The sequence below is a fragment of the Stegostoma tigrinum genome, chromosome 31 (genome assembly GCF_030684315.1).
Source record: "Stegostoma tigrinum isolate sSteTig4 chromosome 31, sSteTig4.hap1, whole genome shotgun sequence".
Lineage (NCBI taxonomy): Eukaryota > Metazoa > Chordata > Chondrichthyes > Orectolobiformes > Stegostomatidae > Stegostoma > Stegostoma tigrinum.
In genome coordinates, this window is record NC_081384.1 from 6,149,703 (window position 1) to 6,169,497 (window position 19,795).

Below are 19,795 nucleotides of genomic sequence, written 5' to 3' on the forward strand. Positions count from 1 at the left end.
CCCTCAATTTAAAGCTGTGCTCGCTGTCACCATCCTAGGAAAAAGGGTCTCCCTATCCACCCTATCTAACCCTCTGAATATCTTATATGTCTCAATTAAGTCACCTCTCAATCTTCTTCTCTCTGATGAAAACAGCCTCAAGTCCCTCAGCCTTCCCTCCATACCAGGCAACATCCTGGTAAATCTCCTCTGCACCCTTGAAACATCCCCTGCCAATGTGATTTGCAATGTTGTTGAAATAGTCTACCGGTAAGGGATAGTGAAGTTCCATCAATTGCACAGTGGCTCTCAGGAATATCTTAAAGCACACAACACATTACTTTGCTTTTCATGCCTGTACTTACACAAGCAAATATAAAGCTTGTTTCATATCCCAGTGATGAGTCCAATGAACAGTTAGACTGATCCTTGTGGTATTGAATGAGGCAAGAACATTCACCGCAACAACTCTCTCTGTTCCTCTTTAAATCATTTAGCTCAGTGGCCTGTTTCTGTGCTGTAAATTCTATTACAGCAGGTGGAATATGATTACAAGGGAAACTGGAATAGAATTCAATGGAATTGGGGAACAAAATAGTACAAAATGGGATCTCATTCACGTCTCATTATCCTCCAGACTCAACTCGATGCACTCCTGGCTCGTCTCCCATATTTTACTTCTTGCAAATTTTTAAGAAATCCAAAAGTTCAACATTTTATAAAGTATGCTGAATTCCCCAAGTTACCTGCCTTTTAGACCCAGGATGACAGAAAGCACAGACCAGGTTTCTGTAATGAATAAGAATTACTATTTGTTAAAAGTAAATAGACTCTAGATACAGGTAAATAATCACATATCATCGGCACTTAACTCAACCAGTTAACATTCTAACCTCTTGTTGATGCCCTCCCCCTCACACACACAAACAGACGCAAACAGGAAAACAAATATCATGGGAGTTATGACAGAAGGAGGCGATTGTTGAACTGACCAGATTGCTGCTTCTCTATCTTCCTTCTCCAGATGCTTTCACTGGATTGTAGGAGGCAAAGAGTGGCTGGTTCACAATTATGCAAAGTCTCTGACTCATTAAGTAAAAGCCATAGCTTACAGCAACAGTTGAAGGAAAAATGAGCTGGTTTTCTCCAAGTTTAAACCAGAACAGTGAGAGATCCTGAGCTGGTGGAGGTCTGATGGCTTCTCCTTATCTTTTTTAAACATGGCAAAACCAATCTCAGTTGTTGGCAGGCAGAAAGCCTTTGTCATCAATAACTGGTCACTAGTCCACAAACTAATCAGCTCCATTACGCCAGTTGAATCTCCATTTGTGCACACTCCCTGGCTCCAGCTTGTCCTCAAACTACACTTCAACTACTGCTTCAACAAGCAGCTGTGTAAATCCTGCATACAATGAGGGTCAGGTGACTTGCTTTCAAAACCATACAGGAATTCTTCAGCAATCCTTGGTGTTTAAAAACACTCTTTTCCCATTTCTGTCCACAATCTAATAAAAAAAAGTCTTTCCCTTGTCTTATACCATGCCTGATCTGGTTCCATATAACCCCGTGCTGACTTTCACACTGGCTTCCAGTCAAGCAAATCCTTGGTTTTCAAATTTTCAACCTTGGTTTCAACTTGACTCAGCAGCAACTTTGCGTTTTCTGTGCTCCTCTGAACCTGGCCTCCTACTCCACCGTTGACAGGAGTGCCTCAGTTAGCAAGGGTCCAAGCTCTGGATGTCCTTCCTGAATCCTTTCCAATTCTAGATCTTGTTTTTCTCCTTGGAGGCCCTCCTTAAATACCTACCTTTTGGACCAACTTTTTAAATCATCTCACTTAATATCTCCTTGGTGCCGGACTGTGTTTTATAATGTTCCTGTGAAACACCATGAGATGTTTTATTGCATTAAAGATGTTGAAAATTGGGGTCAATTTAGAACTGAATTTGCCCAGTATTTACGGTGTAGAATGAAATTCCATTTTAACAGATATTACAGCAGTAACTAACTTCCCAAATTTCTAGCAAATGATAATAAAACAAAAGCTCACAATGATCACTGTGATCAAGCTCCCCCATTGAACTAGTGCCATATGTGACCTGCAACAAGATCAGTCTGTTCTCAGAAAGAATGGGGAACTAATCCTCAGATGAAGGAGGGCAAGAGGTTAACAGTCATCCTAGCATCACGACTGGCTGCCAATAGTCATTGGCTGAGAGGGTTTAGACGGGGGATTAACCCAGCAGTGATTGAGGGGTTTTGGTTAGCTCAGATGGCTGGATAGCCGGTTTATGACACAAAGTTATGCCAACAGTGTGGGTTCAATTCCCCCAATGGCTGAGGTTACACAGAATCACAGAATCCCCACTGTTGGAAATAGGCCATTTGGCCCATCAAATCCATACCAACCCTCTGAAGAGCATTCCACCCAAAACCCACCCTGTATTTCCCTTGACACCACGGGGCAATTTCGCGTGGCCAATCCACCTGACCTGCACATCTTTGGACTGTGGGAGGAAACCAGAGCACCTGGCTGAAACCCACGCAGACACGGAGACAACGTGCACCCCACAGACAGTCGTTCAAGGGTGCAGTGCTAATCACTGAGCCACCATGCTGCCCCTACCATAAAAGATTCTCCTTCTCAACCACACCCCTCACATGAGGAGTAGTGACGCTCAGTTTAAATGAGTAGCCGCCTCGCTCTAGTTAGACAGCTGCTCTGGATGATGGCTACTTTACCTTGAACAGATTTCCAGCCCCCAGAACAACGCACATCAAAAGGGAGGTGAGTGAGTGAGCGAGAGAGAGAGGAAAAAGAGACAGAGAGAGAATCCAGTGGAAAAAACCACCATCTACTTTGGAGAAGACCAGGAACTCCCCTACATCAGCTTGAGAGGAAACAGAGACTCTTACAACAAAACACATCAGAAGCGACAGTCCCTCACCCAAAATCCACTGTCCCTGCTGCCCTCTGGGATCAGTGACACATTCTCATATGTCACAGGTGTATGTTTATATTTTTTCGTCCATTTGAATAGTGTATCATATCTAAGCTGCTGCTTCTTAAAGTAAATACACTTATAAAAGTTGTTTGCACATTGTAAACTGCCGATATTAGGAAACTGTGGTGCTATGCAGATTTAAATTGTGTTGTTGTTATAAGTATACAAAAAGGGAAGAATATAACAGCTGAAAAAAAGGACATGTTAAACTGCAGGGAAGAAACTATTGTATATTACAAAAGGCCAGAAAATGCTAATTACCTAAAATTACACTCAAAGAACGATGGATGTCAAAAGTTAAAACCCCATGCACATTTTGCTTCAGGGTGAGAGCAGTAGTAAATGGATCAAGAGAGCGATATTTTCTTCTTTGACACTCTCAGATCTTCTAACACAGCTTCAAAATGTCCTCAGTATGTACTACAAAGCTTCAATTTTGACATCAAATTCATTAAATTGTTCAAAACTGTGTCACTTCAATCAGGAGTTTAAAAGCCATTCCTGACAGAATTGTGAAGCTGAGATCAGTGCACAACATTAGAGGAAGTGATAGCCTACTGGGTTATCATCTGACTGTTAATCCAGAGGTCCAGTTAATGTTCTGGGGACTTGCGTTTGAATCCTGCCAGGGCAGATAGTGGAATTTGAAGTCAATTTTTTAAAAAATTCAGGGATTAGGAGTTTAAAGATGACCGTGAATCCATTGTCGATTGTCAGGAAAAACCCACCTGACTCACTAATGTCCTTTAGGTAAGGAAACTGCCATCCTTACCTGGTCTGGCCTACACGTGACTCCAGACCCACAGCAATGTGGCTGATGCTGAACTGCCCTCTGGGCAATTAGGGTCAGCGATGCCCTCATCCTCTTAATGAGGAAAAAAATGTCAGTGAGGTTCAGGTGATTAGTGCATGTTTAAGAGAATCATGAAATTAAAAATGAAAATCGTTAAACTGACATGTAGCTGACCATGTTTATTTATATTCCTTCACGGAAATGTGGGCATCTCTGGATAGTTCAGCATTTATTGCCCATCCCTAATTGCTGAGAGGGTAGTTAAGAACCAACCACATTGCTGTGAGTCTGGAGTCACATTTAGGACACGACTGGTAGGGGTGGCAGATTTCCTTCCCTAAAGGACATTAATGAACCAGGTGGGTTTTACCCGACAATCCACGATAGTTTCACCATCACCGTAAGACTAGCTTTAAATTCCAAGCTCTTTTTAATGAATTCACATTTCACCATCCATCATGGTGGGCTTCAAACCCGAAGCAGCAGTTCTGGATGTCTAGCCCAGTGACATTAACATGGCACCATTACCTCCCTGGGTTAATGCTGAGTCCCTGGCAATGCCTGTGGTGACTACAGTTAGGGTTTGCAAAGACCCATGGATAAATAAACACATTCGGAGAGTAGGAGGAAGTAGCTAAATGACACAAAATCTTGCATTGTTATAGTACCTTCAACATACTGGAAGCATACCAAACTCCTTCACTGAAGCGTAAAATCAAACTAAAGTTTGACTCAGGGTACAAAAAGAACAAAATTAAGACACATGACCAAAAGTTTGGTCAAAGATGTAGGTGTTAAGGAGTGATGTAGGTGTTAAGGAGTGATTAAAGGAAAGTAGAGAGGTGGGAAGCTTTACAGATTGAGGCCAAAGTGGCAGAATGATGAAAGTGAATTGGGTCAGAGTTTGATAAGTGGCAATCTCTTGGAGGGCTGTGACACTGGAGGAGGTTCACATGCTAGCAAAGATCAAGACCATGGAGTGATTTAGAAACATCAATCAGGCATTTCTGAATGGGGGCCAATGTGGATCAGTGAGTGCCAGGGGGTGTTGGGTGAATAGGACTTGGTGCAGGTTAGGAGATGGGCAGCAGGTCTGTGCATGAAGTGACGCTTAAGCAGGTACAGAGTTTAAAAATGCCAACTTACAGACTGCTGACTTGAGGAGCCTGGATACAAGTGGGTAGGATCTCCCTGGCCTCAACTGGCAGCTTTTGGGAGGTGGATGGGTAGTCTCTGGGAAAACAGGAGGAAGCCTCTTCAGGGCAGGCTCCTTGACACAGCCCCACCACCACAGGCCTTTACCAGCAGAGGGAGCCGATGTGGATAGGCTGCCAATTGAGTAGGAGTGTGCAACCAATTCAAATACTCAAGGATCCAACTAAAGCTGTATCAGTGATAATGGGAACTGCAGATGCTGGAGAATCCAAGATAATAAAGTGTGGAGCTGGATGAACACAGCAGGCCAAGCAGCATCTCAGGAGCACAAAAGCTGACGTTTCGGGCCTAGACCCTTCATCAGAGAGGGGGATGGGGAGAGGGAACTGGAATAAATAGGGAGAGAGGGGGAGGCGGACCGAAGATGGAGAGTAAAGAAGATAGGTGGAGAGAGTATAGGTGGGGAGGTGGGGAGGGGATAGGTCAGTCCGGGGAAGACGGGCAGGTCAAGAAGGTGGGATGAGGTTAGTAGGTAGGAAATGGAGGTGCGGCTTGGGGTGGGAGGAAGGGATGGGTGAGAGGAAGAACAGGTTAGGGAGGCAGAGACAGGCTGGGCTGGTTTTGGGATGCAGTGGGGGGAGGGGAAGAGCTGGGCTGGTTGTGAGGTGCAGTGGGGGGAGGGGACGAACTGGGCTGGTTTTGGGATGCGGTGGGGGAAGGGGAGATTTTGAAGCTGGTGAAGTCCACATTGATACCATTAGGCTGCAGGGTTCCCAGGCGGAATGTGAGTTGCTGTTCCTGCAACCTTCGGGTGGCATCATTGTGGCACTGCAGGAGGCCCATCATCGACATGTCATCTAAAGAATGGGAGGGGGAGTTGAAATGGTTCGCGACTGGGAGGTGCAGTTTATTGCGAACCAAGCGGAGGTGTTCTGCAAAGCAGTCCCCAAGCCTCCGCTTGGTTTCCCCAATGTAGAGGAAGCCACACCGGGTACAATGGATACAGTATACCACATTGGCAGATGTGCAGGTGAACCTCTGCTTAATATGGAAAGTCATCTTGGGGCCTGGGATGGGGGTGAGGGAGGAGATGTGGGGGCAAGTGTGCATCCCAAAACCAGCCCAGCCTGTCTCTGCCTCCCTAACCTGTTCTTCCTCTCACCCATCCCTTCCTCCCATCCCAAGCCGCACCTCCATTTCCTACCTACTAACCTCATCCCACCTCCTTGACCTGTCCGTCTTCCCTGGACTAACCTACCCCCTCCCTACCTCCCCACCTATACTCTACTCTCCACCTATCTTCTTTTCTCTCCATCTTCGGTCCGCCTCCCCCTCTCTCCCTATTTATTCCAGAACCCTCACCCCATCCCCCTCTCTAATGAAGGGTCTAGGCCCGAAACGTCAGCTTTTGTGCTCCTGAGATGCTGCTTGGCCTGCTGTGTTCATCCAGCTTCACACTTTACTATCCAACTAAAGTTAATGCTTTGGGACAGCAGCAGAGTGGCTCCAACTGCTTCCGATGTTTCCCGTAATAGAATGGCGAAGCCAATTTGGAGTAAAACTGCAGGTCAGCCTCACTGCCCACATGTGCATGGCTTATTGCCCACACTTGGTTCCAATGCTGATATTCTCTCATCTTTGGGAAATGCTTACCCAACAAGATGCTTAAATAGCAACTCACAGATATCCAATAAACACATCAAAATCTGAATGCAAACAGATATATTGGAAATTTATTCATAAGGAAGACAATCCAAACTCAAAAATTTGAATCAGCCACTTCATATGGTCCTGAACAATAAGAAGAACAGCAGAAAGTCTTGGATTTGTAATTTGATCACTTCTGCTTAGTTGGCCCCAAATGTAATGGATGGCACATGCCCCTATTTGGGGAGGGGGGTCAGGCTGGAAATGGTCCATCCTCATTGCCACTTCCCAACAGACTGGGTAGCAATGCATGGATCAGACTGCTCTCAGATATGATGCATGGCCATTGGTTCTACCAACAAAGATCCTCAGGCAGTTGTGGAACTAGACACCAATATGGGAGTGAAGAGGTCACAGACTAAAGTGTGGAAGCACACCATTCACCCCACCAAGTCCACACCAGCCCTCTGAAGGGCAGCCCACACAGACCCACCCCATATCCATGTAACCCTGCATCTCCCATGGCTAGCCCACCTAGCATGTACATCCTGGACACTAAGGGCAACGTAGCATGACCAGTCCACCTAACCTGCACATCTTGGGGTAGTGGGAGGAAACTGGAGCACCCAGAGGAAATCCAGGCAGACAATGGGGAGAATGTGCAAACTCCACACAGGCAGCTGCCCAAGACTGGAATCGAACACACGTCTCTGGCGATGGGAGGCAGCAGTACTACAGTGGCAAACGTGAGCAGGGGGAAAGAAATGTGGAAGGGAAATGTCCTCCAAAAGAAATGACAAAATAGGAAGGACAAAGCCTACAAGATGGAAGTGACAGTTTAAGGGAGTTGACTTTTACATTCAACTATCACACACATAAACACAAGCGTGTACAATCAGGTATCATTACCTCATCACTACCTTGTGAGCAACATCAGAAAGCTTGCTGAATAGAAATGATGATTTTTTTAAAAAGTGGTAATGCTTTCCCACATCTCAGGGCCAGTCAGGTTCAATTCATTTCTGCAAACACTTCTCACCTTCTTGGAAAAAGGTGAATCCCTGAGCACTGGGGAGGGTTCCATTTCTCTGGTTGATGTTACTGTCCAGTTAAATACCAAAGCAACAACAACCTGCCTGACATAGTTACACTGCCGGCGGATTCATACAGAAAAAAGCTTGCATTGATACAGCTCTTATTACAACGTCAGTGGTGTGTCAGTGTGCTTTACGGCCAATGAGGTACTTTGGAACTGTTGTCACTGTTGTAATGTAGGAAATGTAGTGATTTCTGCACAGCAAGCTTTCACTGCCAGGAATGAAATAATGACCAGATAATTTGTTAAACTATAGGATAATTATTGACCCAGGACATTGGGCTGAACGCCCCTGGTCTTCTGCAAATGCCATGGAATATTTAACATTTGCCCGGGAGGGCAGATTGAAAGTCAGCACCTCCCACAGCACTGCACTGGATAGGTCAGCCTCAACAGTTTCCACGTCCAGGGATGTTCCTCCAGTTCGGAGGAAGAGCCGAAACGTTAACTCTGTTTTCTCCTTCACCGATGTTGCCAGACCTGCTGAGCTTTTCCAGCAACTTTGTTTTTGTCCATGTCCACTGGTGACTTGTTATGCTGGTGTGGTAAAACAGTGATAGAAAATCACTTGACCAACTTGTCCCAAAGCAGACACCACAGAAAGGAAGAACTTGTGTTTATGTAGTGCCTTTTTGAGCTTCAGCACCTGTCTGGCTACTTCAGACTCATTAGCACTCCCATATAGAAGAGCGAAACTCAGATCCAAGTCTGTTCAGGGCAGACATAATCCCTCCCACTTTCCTCCTGTCAGGAATGGCTTGGGAATTGACGACTTGGAGAGGAATACCAATTTTTAACTCCATTGATGCCTCTCAGTAAATCTGGATTAAGCGTAAACAAGAGTGCAAAGTACCACAGTGAAAAAGAAACAATAAACTCCAGTCGAAACTTGTTTAACAAACCCTGTTCACTGTGCTCTGTATGTACACAGTGCCTTCAATCAATTGTACAATCAGAAGACTGTCAGACACTGATTCTGTTGGGAATGCAGGACAGAAATCCCAACTGTCTACAATTCTGTACAAACACTGAAACTGCCTCTACACAACTCTTACTTTACACAGGTGTTAATCCTTTTACACTCTAAGCTTATTTAACACAGACAATCAAAATTTTGAAGGGTTTTGATGGGGAAGAGTTAAAGAAACTCCAGTAGCAGAAGGATCTGTAATCAAAGGACACAGATTTAAGATAATTGACAAAAAGGACAGGAATAAAGGAAGAGCTTTTTTTTTAATGTAGCTTGAAAGGTCAGTGGACAGAGATTCAAGAATAACTTTTTAAGATGAAATTGGATAAATGGAAAAATAATAATGTGAAAAATAATATCAATCTTTGAGGAAAGAATGGGGGAGCAGAACTAATTGGATAGCTCTTTCAACGAGCCAGCATAGCTCAAAAGAACTAAATGGCCTCTTTCTGCTCTGAGAGGTCTTTAAGCCTGATGCTGCTTGAACCATTCAGGGCATATGCCCTTACAAGTAAGCACAAAGGGAAACTGGCTGCTGTACAGGAGCACCTGTATCATTACAGAATGGAGCAGGGGAGGGAAAATAAACCAAGCGGAACAAGTACATACAGATCAGAGCAGTCTGATCTTCAAACAACAGTCTGTGCTGAGTTAACTAGGACAAGCATGGAGGAGCTAGAACAAGGTGGTACAATAATCAACCAGGGTTCCCATTTCTGATGGGAAGATGACAGCAGACACTGGGCAAGGATCAACTGGGACACCATCATTGACAAGGTGTTTCTCACCATTCACTGCATTGTTCGCAGTAAATGAGCATTACTTGTAAAGGAAAGACGTGGACTGTCAGTCTTCACACAACGGTGCCTTCCACCCGTCAGTGTCTTCAGTGGAAATGTTGAAACCTGCACCAAAAATAGGCCCTTTTTAGATCGATTGGGAGGCTGCAAATAATATTTCAATAAGTAGTGCAGTGTCTTCATCAGGTTTAAGAGATATCAGCCGTATTCCAGGCCTAATGGCAGAAGTTGTGCTAATATATAGTAACATTATTATATAAAGTGAATATGGGACAATAAATAACGTGCCAAGCCTAAACTTTCTTACTGACAGTAAGTTTTCGAAAAAAATTCTACAAGGTAGTTTGGCAAATTGTCAAATGAGGGTGTTGTTCTTGTGTACCACAGCCCTCCTCCAAAGAGACATTGGTTCCAAAGGTAAGAAACAGCATTAGCTCCAACATTGAGTGGCCTTGTCAGCGATTTCCACATCTCATGATCAAATAAATGAATAAGCAGCTCACAACTCAACCAGAGGAAAGTCCCACGATACCAAGGGACAACTATTCGTTTGTCAGTACCCAAGCTAAAAGGCAACAGAAATATTGGCCACTCAAATACAAGCAAAATACTGTCAATGCTGGAGATATGAAATAAAAGCAGAAACTGCCGATCATACTCAGCAGGTCTGGCAGCATCGGTAGAGAGAGGAACACGGTTAATGTTTTCAGTTCAATGTTTTCTTCTTTGGAACCTGAAGTTGTAAAGAAGAGTCAATAACCCTGTTTCTCTGTCCACAGACCTACTGAGTTTCATTACTGTATTCATTACAGGAATACGGGTGTCTTCCCAGGCAGTATGTAGATAGTTGGCAAACTCATCAAAAACACTTCCTCTTGTTTGAATCCAAGCTAGGCTTTCGTTGGGTAGCATTCTATAAAGGGTTTACATTCAAGGCCCAGTGGAGCTAATATTCCAGGCCAATTCTACATATGTGGGACAGAGGGAGTACTGCCTTTCTTTCAACAGATTAAACTGAAACCCGTCTTTCTCTCAAAACTGTAGGAAGGTGAAGCACAGAACAAATTTGCTCAGTTCATTGAGTCTATTCCAAAATATTTCTGCAGAACTCTATCGATCATTTTGTTTTGAAATACATCACAGAATATTAGCCTAAATTAGGACCTAAAATTAGCGTACTTTCAGGTAGCAAATTGCTACCAGAAATGATTGCTATGTTCAGAAGAGGCCTTTACCAATTTTTTCTTTAAAGAATCCCATGGCATTATTTCAAAGGAGAAGTGTATTTACTAACAATGTCTGAGTCATTACTGCAAGTTATGATAGTAAGGAACAAAAACAGAAATTGCTGGAAAAACTCAGCAGGTCTGGCAGCATCAGTGGAGAGGAAGCAGACCTAACATTTCAGGTCCAGTGCACCTTGTTCATAACCATTCTAGCAGACCTGCTGAGATTTTCCAGCAACTTCTGTTTTTGTTTGATTTCCAGTATCTTCAGCTCTTGGTTTTTTAAATGATAGCAAGAAATGTGAATTATTAACTTTTAACTTGCTTTGATGACATAATTTGATTGATACATTTGTGATCTTTCATGGACTAAAATGGTTAAAACAGGACATGACCAGACTTAACAGGATTGTCTGGCTGGAGCAATCCTCTACAGTTATGTCACTAAAAATCAATGACCTGATCATTGTTATTAGTGGGATCTTGTTGTTTGTGAATTGACTACTGCAGTTGCAACAACTCAGCAGTGGCCACACTTCATTAGTTGTAGAACACTTTGGGATTTCCTGAGGTTATGAAAGGTGCTGTATAAATATACATGCATTCTTTATCAGTTTAAAGCAGTTCTATTTAACTCAACAGCAATCATATAGTAATAGGAGTTGAAGTGAAGGAAAAGCTGCTGGGGAGTTTGTTTCCTCTTGTGGGAGAGTCCAGGACCAAGGGACATAAACTCGGATTAAGGGGTCACACATTTAAGTCAAAGACAGGAAATGTTTTCCTCTCAGTGTGTCGTGAATCTATGGAATTCTTTACCACAGAAAGCTGTCGAAGCTGAATTGTTAAGGCTGAGACAGGGAGATTTTTAATCAGGAAAGGAATCAAGGGTGATTGGGATAAGGCAGGAAAGTAGAGTGATCATAATCAAATCAGACATGATCTCATTAAATGACTGAACAGACGTAATGGATCGAATGGCCTACATCGACTCCAACATCTTATGGTCTCATGAAGGTATTGTGGAACAACTAAAAGCCAATAACCCCTCTTCAGCTCTACCCCTGCTGTAGACTGTTGCAATCAGCTCCATTCTCTACTGTACCTCATCCCCTTCAACTTGAAAGGCAAAGACCTGAGAAGTTTCACCCTGTCCTGCTCAAGGTGAAGCCACCACGTTCAGGGTTTAACTTCACATCGTACGCCAGTACTTTCTTACTGGAATCATCTCATTCCTCACAATACTGGAAATCTGGTAAACATGTGTACACACAAACTGGAAGCAGAAGTAGGCATTCAGTCCCTCATGCCTGCTCTGCCATTCAATATGATCAGGGCTTATCTGTGTGTGTTTCAAAGTCCACATCGATTCTGCTGCCTAACAAGAATCTACGTAACTCCGTCGTAAAAATATTCAATGAGCCTGCCTCCACCACCTCTTGAGGCACAGTGTTCCAAAGTCTTGGAGAACAAAATATTTCTCCTCACTTTTGTCCCAGAAGGGCCATCCCCAATTTGAAACAGTTCGCTCTAGTTCTTGGCTCACCTGCAAAGGGACATATTCTGTCCACATCCATCTTGTCGAGACCATTCAGGATCCAATATACTTCAATCGTGTCACCCTTCCATCTTCTCAACTCTGGGAGAAACAAACCCAGCCCATCCAATGCGCCCATTGCAGATATGAATTGAGTAAACCTCTGAGCTGGCCGTGCTGTTTGAGTTAAATTGCCTGATACTCCTTAAAGGGAGGAGCTCTCCAAAACAGCTGGAATCAATCAGCACAACAGGCTGAAAGGCTCCTTTCTGCATTAACCATTCTATGATGATGGAGATATGTGGGGTTAAATCAACAGGGGAGAGAAGAAAGCATTCAGAGACAATCAAATACAAAGAATGAATAGTACAATAGTGCAGTGTTCCTTCAGTAAATACAAAAATTAGACCTTATCAAGACAGGCTTATTTGAAAGCATTTAATTCAATTTTTTGCTTAATTCAGGATTAATGTAGATCAGCCAACACAAGACAAGGAATTTTAATCAGATGTCATGTGCATTTTTAAATCACTTGCAATGTGATTAATGCATTCCAACAATTAAAGGAATATTCATTGCTGGAAGTCAATGCTTCTTCTCAGCACCCAATTACACTGCACTTCATAAATTAACTGAACAACGCTAGTCTCATTACTGCCGACTCTCTTATTCCATAGAATGCTCCTTCTCTACTCTAGATACAATGTCTGGCTTCATGTGTGTACAGGGATTAGTACATGCAGAATCAATTATGAAGACACTGTGATGCTTATCTGCCTAGCCCAGCATTGACAGCAGCATGGACTAGCACAGGACAAAGAAAAGAGGCTATCTGGCCCATTGAGTCTATGCTGGCTCTTTTCAAGAGCTGTCCAATTCATCCCTTCCTGACCCTGGCTCGATCTCTACATCCACGCATTTTTATTTTAGTTCTTCAAGTTTTTATTCAATTCTTTTTTCAAAGCTAGCAATCTTTTCCCCAGGGTTGGGTAGTCCAAAACTAAAAGCTTAGAGTTCAGGTGAGAAGGGAAAAATTTAAAAGAGGCCTCAGGGGCAACTTTTTTTACGCAGAGGGTGGTGTGTGTATGGAACGAGCTGCCAGAGGAAGTGGTGGGGGCTGGTACAATTACAATATTTAGAAAACATCTGGATGGGGACATGAATAGGAAGGGTGTAGAGGGATAAGGGCCAAATGCTGGCAACTGGGATTAGATTAATTTGGGATATTGGGTTGGCATGGACGAGTTGGGCAGAAGGGTCTGTTTCCATATTGTACAGTTCTATGTCTCTAATCACTCAACGCTGTAACTTTAAACACATGGTTCCCAAACCATTACTAAATGAATTATAGAATTTTGACCCAATGTTCCAAATTCAAATTAACTTAATGTGATCATAAGCTCTGAAATTTACAAGTAACTCCATCTGCTGAAAATCCACAATGTGTGTGGGGTCAGTCCAGCTCCTCCGCTGTCACAGGACGCCCCTCAGCTTTGCCTTTTTTCTCTCAGCAGGAATTTGGCTCGAGAAACAGGATCAAACTCCAAACAACTCAAACCTTTTCTCCAGAGGCTGCACTGTTCATTTAGCAATAAGACACTAATACCAGTGAGGCAGAGTCAGTGTGCATTTGACCGAGTCAGTCTTTCTAGAAAATTGGACTCAATTCACTCTGCCAATGCAGCATCAGCATTTTCGACCGTGAAGCATCAGTGCATCGGTTCCTGGGTCAGGGCCACATTGGAACAGAAAAAGTCTCAGCCCCTTCCCCCTTTTCTGCCAATCAATAGACCATATTTCATTTGTAACCTAACTCCATTTAACCATCCAATCTTTATGTCCTGCGCTAGTGAAAATCTAATGGGAAGTCTTGTTGGGGCTGTGCAGGGTGTTGTCAGGATGGAGTACTGTGTACAGTTTTGCTCCCTGTATTTAAGAATGGATGATGTGACACTGGAGGTGGTCAAAAGAGATTCACAAGGCCGAATTCAGGGGTGAAGAGGTTGACTAATCAAGAATAGGCAAACAGGTTAGGCCCTATTTATTAGAGTTTAGAAGAATAAGGGGTGAACGTAATGAGGGGGCTCAACAGGTTAGATGCTATGAAGATGTTTCCGCTAGTGGGAGAATATAGGAGCAGCATTAGGCGAGTCAGCCTCTCGAATTAGTGCACCATTCAGTACGATCATGTGGCCAAACTCCATAAACCCGCCCTTAGCCCATGTCCATTTATACTTTTCCTCAGCAAAGATTCATTGATCTCAGATTTAAAATTAATGACAGGCCCAGCGTCCACTGCCACTTGTAGAAGACACTACCAAAGCTCTCTCACCTTTTGTGTGTAGAAATGCTTCCAAACGTCTCTCCCGAATGGCTGGCCCTAATTCTCAGGTTATGTCCCTGGTTCGAGAATCCTCAACCAGTGGATATAGCTTATCTTTATCTACCCAGTCTTTCCCTGTTATCTTGAAGGCTTTGAACAGACCACCCCTTAACCTTCTAAATTCTAGAGAAAACAGGTCTGGCTTGCATCATCTCTCCTCATAACTTAACCCATGAAGTGTAGGTCCCATTCTTGGAAACCTGAATCTTGAACTAGGTAACATAATAAGGGGTCTGGACCAGATTTGTAAATACTGTTAATGGTGGAGGGGGGAGGTGAGGTCTAGAGAGGCAGAGGGGGTGGGGAGGTGAGGTGTGGAGTGGCAGAGGGGGTGGAGAAGTGAAGCGTGGAGTGACAGATGGTGTGGGGAGGTGAGGTGTGGAGTGGTGGAGGGACTGGGGAGGTGAGGAGGAGGGTGTGGAGAGGTGAAGCGGAGAGTGTGGGGAAGTGAAGCGGAGGGTGTGGGGAGGTGCGGTGGAGGGTGTGGGGAGGTGACGTGGAGGGTGTGGGGAGGTGCGGTGGAGGGTGTGGGGAGGTGAGGCGGAGGGTGTGAGGAATTGTGGCGGAGGGTGTGGGGAGGTGAGGCGGAGGGTGTGGGGGGGTGAGGCGGAGTGTGTGGGGGGGTGAGGCGGAGGGTGTGGGGGGGTGCGGTGGAGTGTGTGGGGGGGTGCGGCGGAAGGTGTGGCGGGGTGCGGCGGAGGGTTGGGGGGGTGCGGTGGAGTGTGTGGGGGGGTGCGGCGGAGGGTTGGGGGGTGCGGTGGAGTGTGTGGGGCGGTGAGGCGGAGGGTTGAGGAGGTGAGATTGAGGATAGTGGAGGCCATGACAAGTTGCAGCTTGCTGCAGCGAGAGGATCAATATGGAAGTTGTTGGAGGGACTGAGCCTGACTGCCCCTTGAACAGGTGGCACTGCCTTGTCTTTGAGCTGATGGGCTGAATCCTGAGCTTTACTGCTCATCAACGCACAATGGAGCATCCCCTGGGTAGTGTCATATCCTTTGATGCAAATACCAACAGATGTCATTTTAATTATTCATCACAACAGATGTAAGGCACTTCTCATTATTTAAAGAAGGAAATCAGCTTCAGAACTGCAGGAACCTGATCTCCAAGGATCATCACTTCAGACAAACATTCCCAAATATTCACTTGTTCAAGTGAAGGTGAGTGACTCCATCAACCAGATAGTTTGACAGCTAGGCCAGGCTTCAAGGCACAGAGTAGGCCATTAAACCCATCAGCATGGACAAAAAAGACTGCTCAATCGTACAGTCTCACTCGTACAGTGTCACATTGCCCTTCACTCGGAGAAGGCACCGGACTAAAAGGAGGACTGCAGGGAGAGAGAGAGAGAGAGAGAGAGAGAGAGAGACAGAGAAGGAGATGGAGGGATACAGAGGAACCCAGGAAGGCAGGAGAAGCCAAAGATAGTTGTTATTAAAGGAGAGCGATGTGAACATAGGTCAGATCACTGAGCAGTACACCTCGGAGGAAGAGACAGCACTCGTACATACTGCCCTCCACACCTCAATGCATTCACGACCTTGTACTTTCAATCACATTCCTTTCTCTGTGCTGAGGTTCAATGTCTAGGTGAAAGAACAAATCACATTTCTCCCACGCCTGCACAACCTCAGGTCATTCCAAAGTGCTTCCCAGCAAACAAAGTCCTTGTGAGCATAGTCACTGTAGTAACGGTGGGAGTATGGCAGCGATTTGTGCACAGCAAGATGCCGTACCAGCTTTGTGATAATTTGTTTCGTAGTGATTTTGATTGGTCAGGACAATAACAAACCCCCTTCTGATAAAGGATCTTTTATGTTCATCCATCAGAAAGCAGACAGGATGTTCTGACAGTGCAGCACTCTCTCAGCACTACCATGGACTCTAAGCAATTTGAACCTGGGGCAGGGGCAGGGGCCGATACTGTCGCAGAGACAGAGTGCACGCTGGCAAGTAGCCAGGATATAAACAACATTACTTCATTGAAGAGTGAGCACAGCTCATAGCTTCTGGCATTACTGTTCCTGATGAGATGGCCCATGCCACTTATTTAATAATCAGATTTACAGGATTAATTGGATGAAGTTATTGACTCCACAATGAGTCTCTAGCCCATCCTTCTATTACCAGCTTGCTTGTGTTGTATTTAACTGCCTCTTCTCTGATCATTCTGAACCATCCTCTATTGTTCAACCTCAGTACAAGTAGACTGTCCTCCCTCTGATGAAATACAGTAATGTCAGTCCACCTCTTCTACTTCCTCATTGCTATCTTAAACCTAACTTTTGTCAAATTCCTTCCCCGTAACTGTGAGCCTTTAAAGCCCAAGCTCAGCTCCACCCAACCATTACCCCTTGTCTTCTCGCTTATTTTCTTCAGCCTGGCTGCTGCCTTCCTTTATGGACCTGCCTCCTCACTAAAAGGTGAAAGGGAGCGAGGAAGCTCACAGAATTTAGATTTTGGATCAGTTTGTCTTTAAGCCATCAGTTTCTTCCGACATGCGCTAGCCTGCTCCCTCAGCCTGGGATAGACTCCAGGCTAGGTTCCTCACAGAAACAAAATGAGGAAATTAAAGAACTGCTATTACTACAAAGTGGTTAAATTAATTGGTTTGCTGTGAACTCATTAATCTTAGCACCAGGGTAGGACATAATACCTTGACATCCAATCCAGGCTGATTTAACACTTATTTTTAAACCCTTTTCAAGCTGTGAATCGCTCCTGATTTTGAGCCCGCCATTTAGACCAGACTTTACTGTTACTACTTGCAGTGACTGGTAAAAAAGGTTTTTCTTCTTGCTCCGAAGATCTCATTGAATGGTGGAACAGCCTCAATGGGCTGAATGGCTTAATTTTGCTCCTTTGTCTTGTGGTCTTATTCAAAAATTTTAGGGTGAAATCTGCCTTACTTTATTCTCCTCCTGTATTTGATGTCAACGTTAGCACTAAGAGTTTCATAATAAGTAACTAATATTGAGTTGAAGTAACAATTTCCAAAGTTATTATTCTTAATGCTGAACTTATTTTACTTGACAAAAGAACCATAAAAATATTTGATGAGCTTTTATTATTTGGAAGACTCATGAATGTTTAAATTTTCAATCATTCGCACCAAGAAGTGAATGTGTTTCGAAGGAAAAAACGGTGGGAAATGAGAGAAATGAATATTCACAATGATCATTGCTCCATTGCTGAGATTCTGACATGTTTTTAAGACGATCACTTTTCGGTTTTTGATGTTCCTTGAATTCAATGATCAATGTGCAGATAAACTGTGTAAAATAAGCATGAAATCAGCAATTATCTGTGGCTGATAGAACAGAATTGGAAGCTCAGAAATGCTGTATTGTGTTGTGTTGGGTTCAGTGCTGACTAAAATGTTCTTTGTGCAAGGGAGTTCGGAACTTAAACTCATCCTGAAATCCTAAACAACTGTCACTGCATCAAAATCCTGGAACTTCCACCCTCAAGGCATTGTGGATCACCTACAGCGAACAGACTGCAGCGGTTCAAGAAGGCAACTCGCCACCACCTTCTCAAGGGGGCAACTAAATGCTGGCTCAGCTAGTGACATCCATGTCCCACAAATAAACATTTAAAAAAGGCTTCACTACAGCTTGGCACTAAATTCTTTCAAAAAGGATTCAAGGTGAAAGAAAATGTTTCTTGAATGGTACTCATTAACCTTTTGAACTGCCATCTTGATTTTCTGTTCACACTTTCAGTACTTTACATACCAAGCAAATCCTCCAACTATAAACTGCTGTATCAGTGTCCTCTGGCAAACATTAATGTCACCAGTAAGCCAGCTAAGTTATCAGGGCGCCGTCCTATTTCAAAGTGGGGCTCAAGATCACAAGTGTAGACGCAAGTAGAGAGATCGATAAATTCTTGATCTCGCAAGGAATCAAGGGCGACGGGGAGAGTGCAGGGAAATGGTGTTGAAATGCCCATCAGCCATGACTAAATGGCAGAGTTGACAGGATGGGCCAAATGGCCTTACTTCCACTCCTATGTCTTATGGTCTTTTGGTCTAAGTAATTTGGGGGTCCAGATGCAGAAATGGTTGATGTGCAGCTGCTCCCCTCTTTGCCTACACTCTGACAGAACGTCTGCTCCCACCCGCTGCTCTCACTGACTTTCCTGAACCCCCCGACACCCCCTTTCACTTCTAACTAATGGGTAGTGACAATGTTCAATACTCAAAATTGGGTCACAGATAGGAGAAAGCTTGAGAAGCACTGCCTTATATCTTACAGCTTACTAAAAGAATTGTTTCATGTTCTGTTTCTTTGCAAAGTATGAGCTGCTTGTGATGTGGAATTGAATGTCATGTTGATGTCGGAACTTCCTTGGTGGGTACTCTACCTTTCACTAAACTGCTGTCCATCAGCTCAGCAATGACAACAAGGATGTCTGATCACTTCTCAAACACCATGTGCCGTGAACTGGATGGGCATCTTCAGTCATTTCTATTTCAAGTCATTTTGACTTTGTACTCATCTTCTTATTCCATCTATTTCAAGGACCGGGCTCTAATTTAACATTGGAAATAGGAGAGGCCATTCAGCCCTATATGAGACGAATCCACCTCTCTCCTACGTCAACATAATTTTACTGCACTGTCCCAGTATTCCTTGATGTTTTTAATATTTAGAAGTCTCTGTCCCAATCTTGAGAATACACAACCACTGAGGTTCCTCAGCCCTCTAGGACAGAGGGTTCAATGGATTTACCATGCTCTGAATGCAGAAATCCCTCCTCATCTCATTCTGAAATGGTCAGCGTTGTAATCTGGATTATGTTACCCCCCAGTTCTATATCCCTCAGCCAGGGAAACAAGGTTCCCGTCAATCCCTGTAGGAATCTTGGACATTTCAATGAGGTCCCCTCAGTCTCAGAAAATCAAGAGGACCGTGATCTAGGGCTGAATTTTACGTTTTATTTGATCAATTGACAGTTGTGTTGTGTTTTTTGAGATTTTGTTTTGCCGTGACGCTTCAGAGTTTTCTCACCTTCATCTTACTAGAATTACCTGCCCACTCTGACTTTACAGCATCTCTCTCATCCCATTTTATCTCCATTTTACAGTGTGCCATTCCTGGATCAATGCATCACTGTTGGGATATCCCAGAATTCACCAGTATCCCTGGCTCCAACACCATCTTTAAAAGACCATTTTGTACCTGACAAGCCCAACAGCGAGG

At 44.1% G+C, this 19,795-nt stretch overlaps 1 protein-coding gene across 6 annotated transcripts in view; it reads right to left on the reverse strand.

Moving 5' to 3' along the window:
• Positions 1 to 19,795, reverse strand: part of srcin1a (SRC kinase signaling inhibitor 1a) — a 498,739-nt gene that overhangs the window by 85,634 nt on the left and 393,310 nt on the right. Inside the window, exon 1 of one of the 6 annotated variants that reach the window (XM_048560694.2) lies at positions 12,215 to 12,424. The exons of the other annotated variants lie outside the window; for them this stretch is intronic. Coding sequence (XP_048416651.2) covers positions 12,215 to 12,259 — 45 coding nt within the window. The 5' untranslated portion in view covers positions 12,260 to 12,424. Of the gene's footprint in view, positions 1 to 12,214; positions 12,425 to 19,795 lie in introns of those variants that run through there. 6 annotated transcript variants of the gene reach the window in all.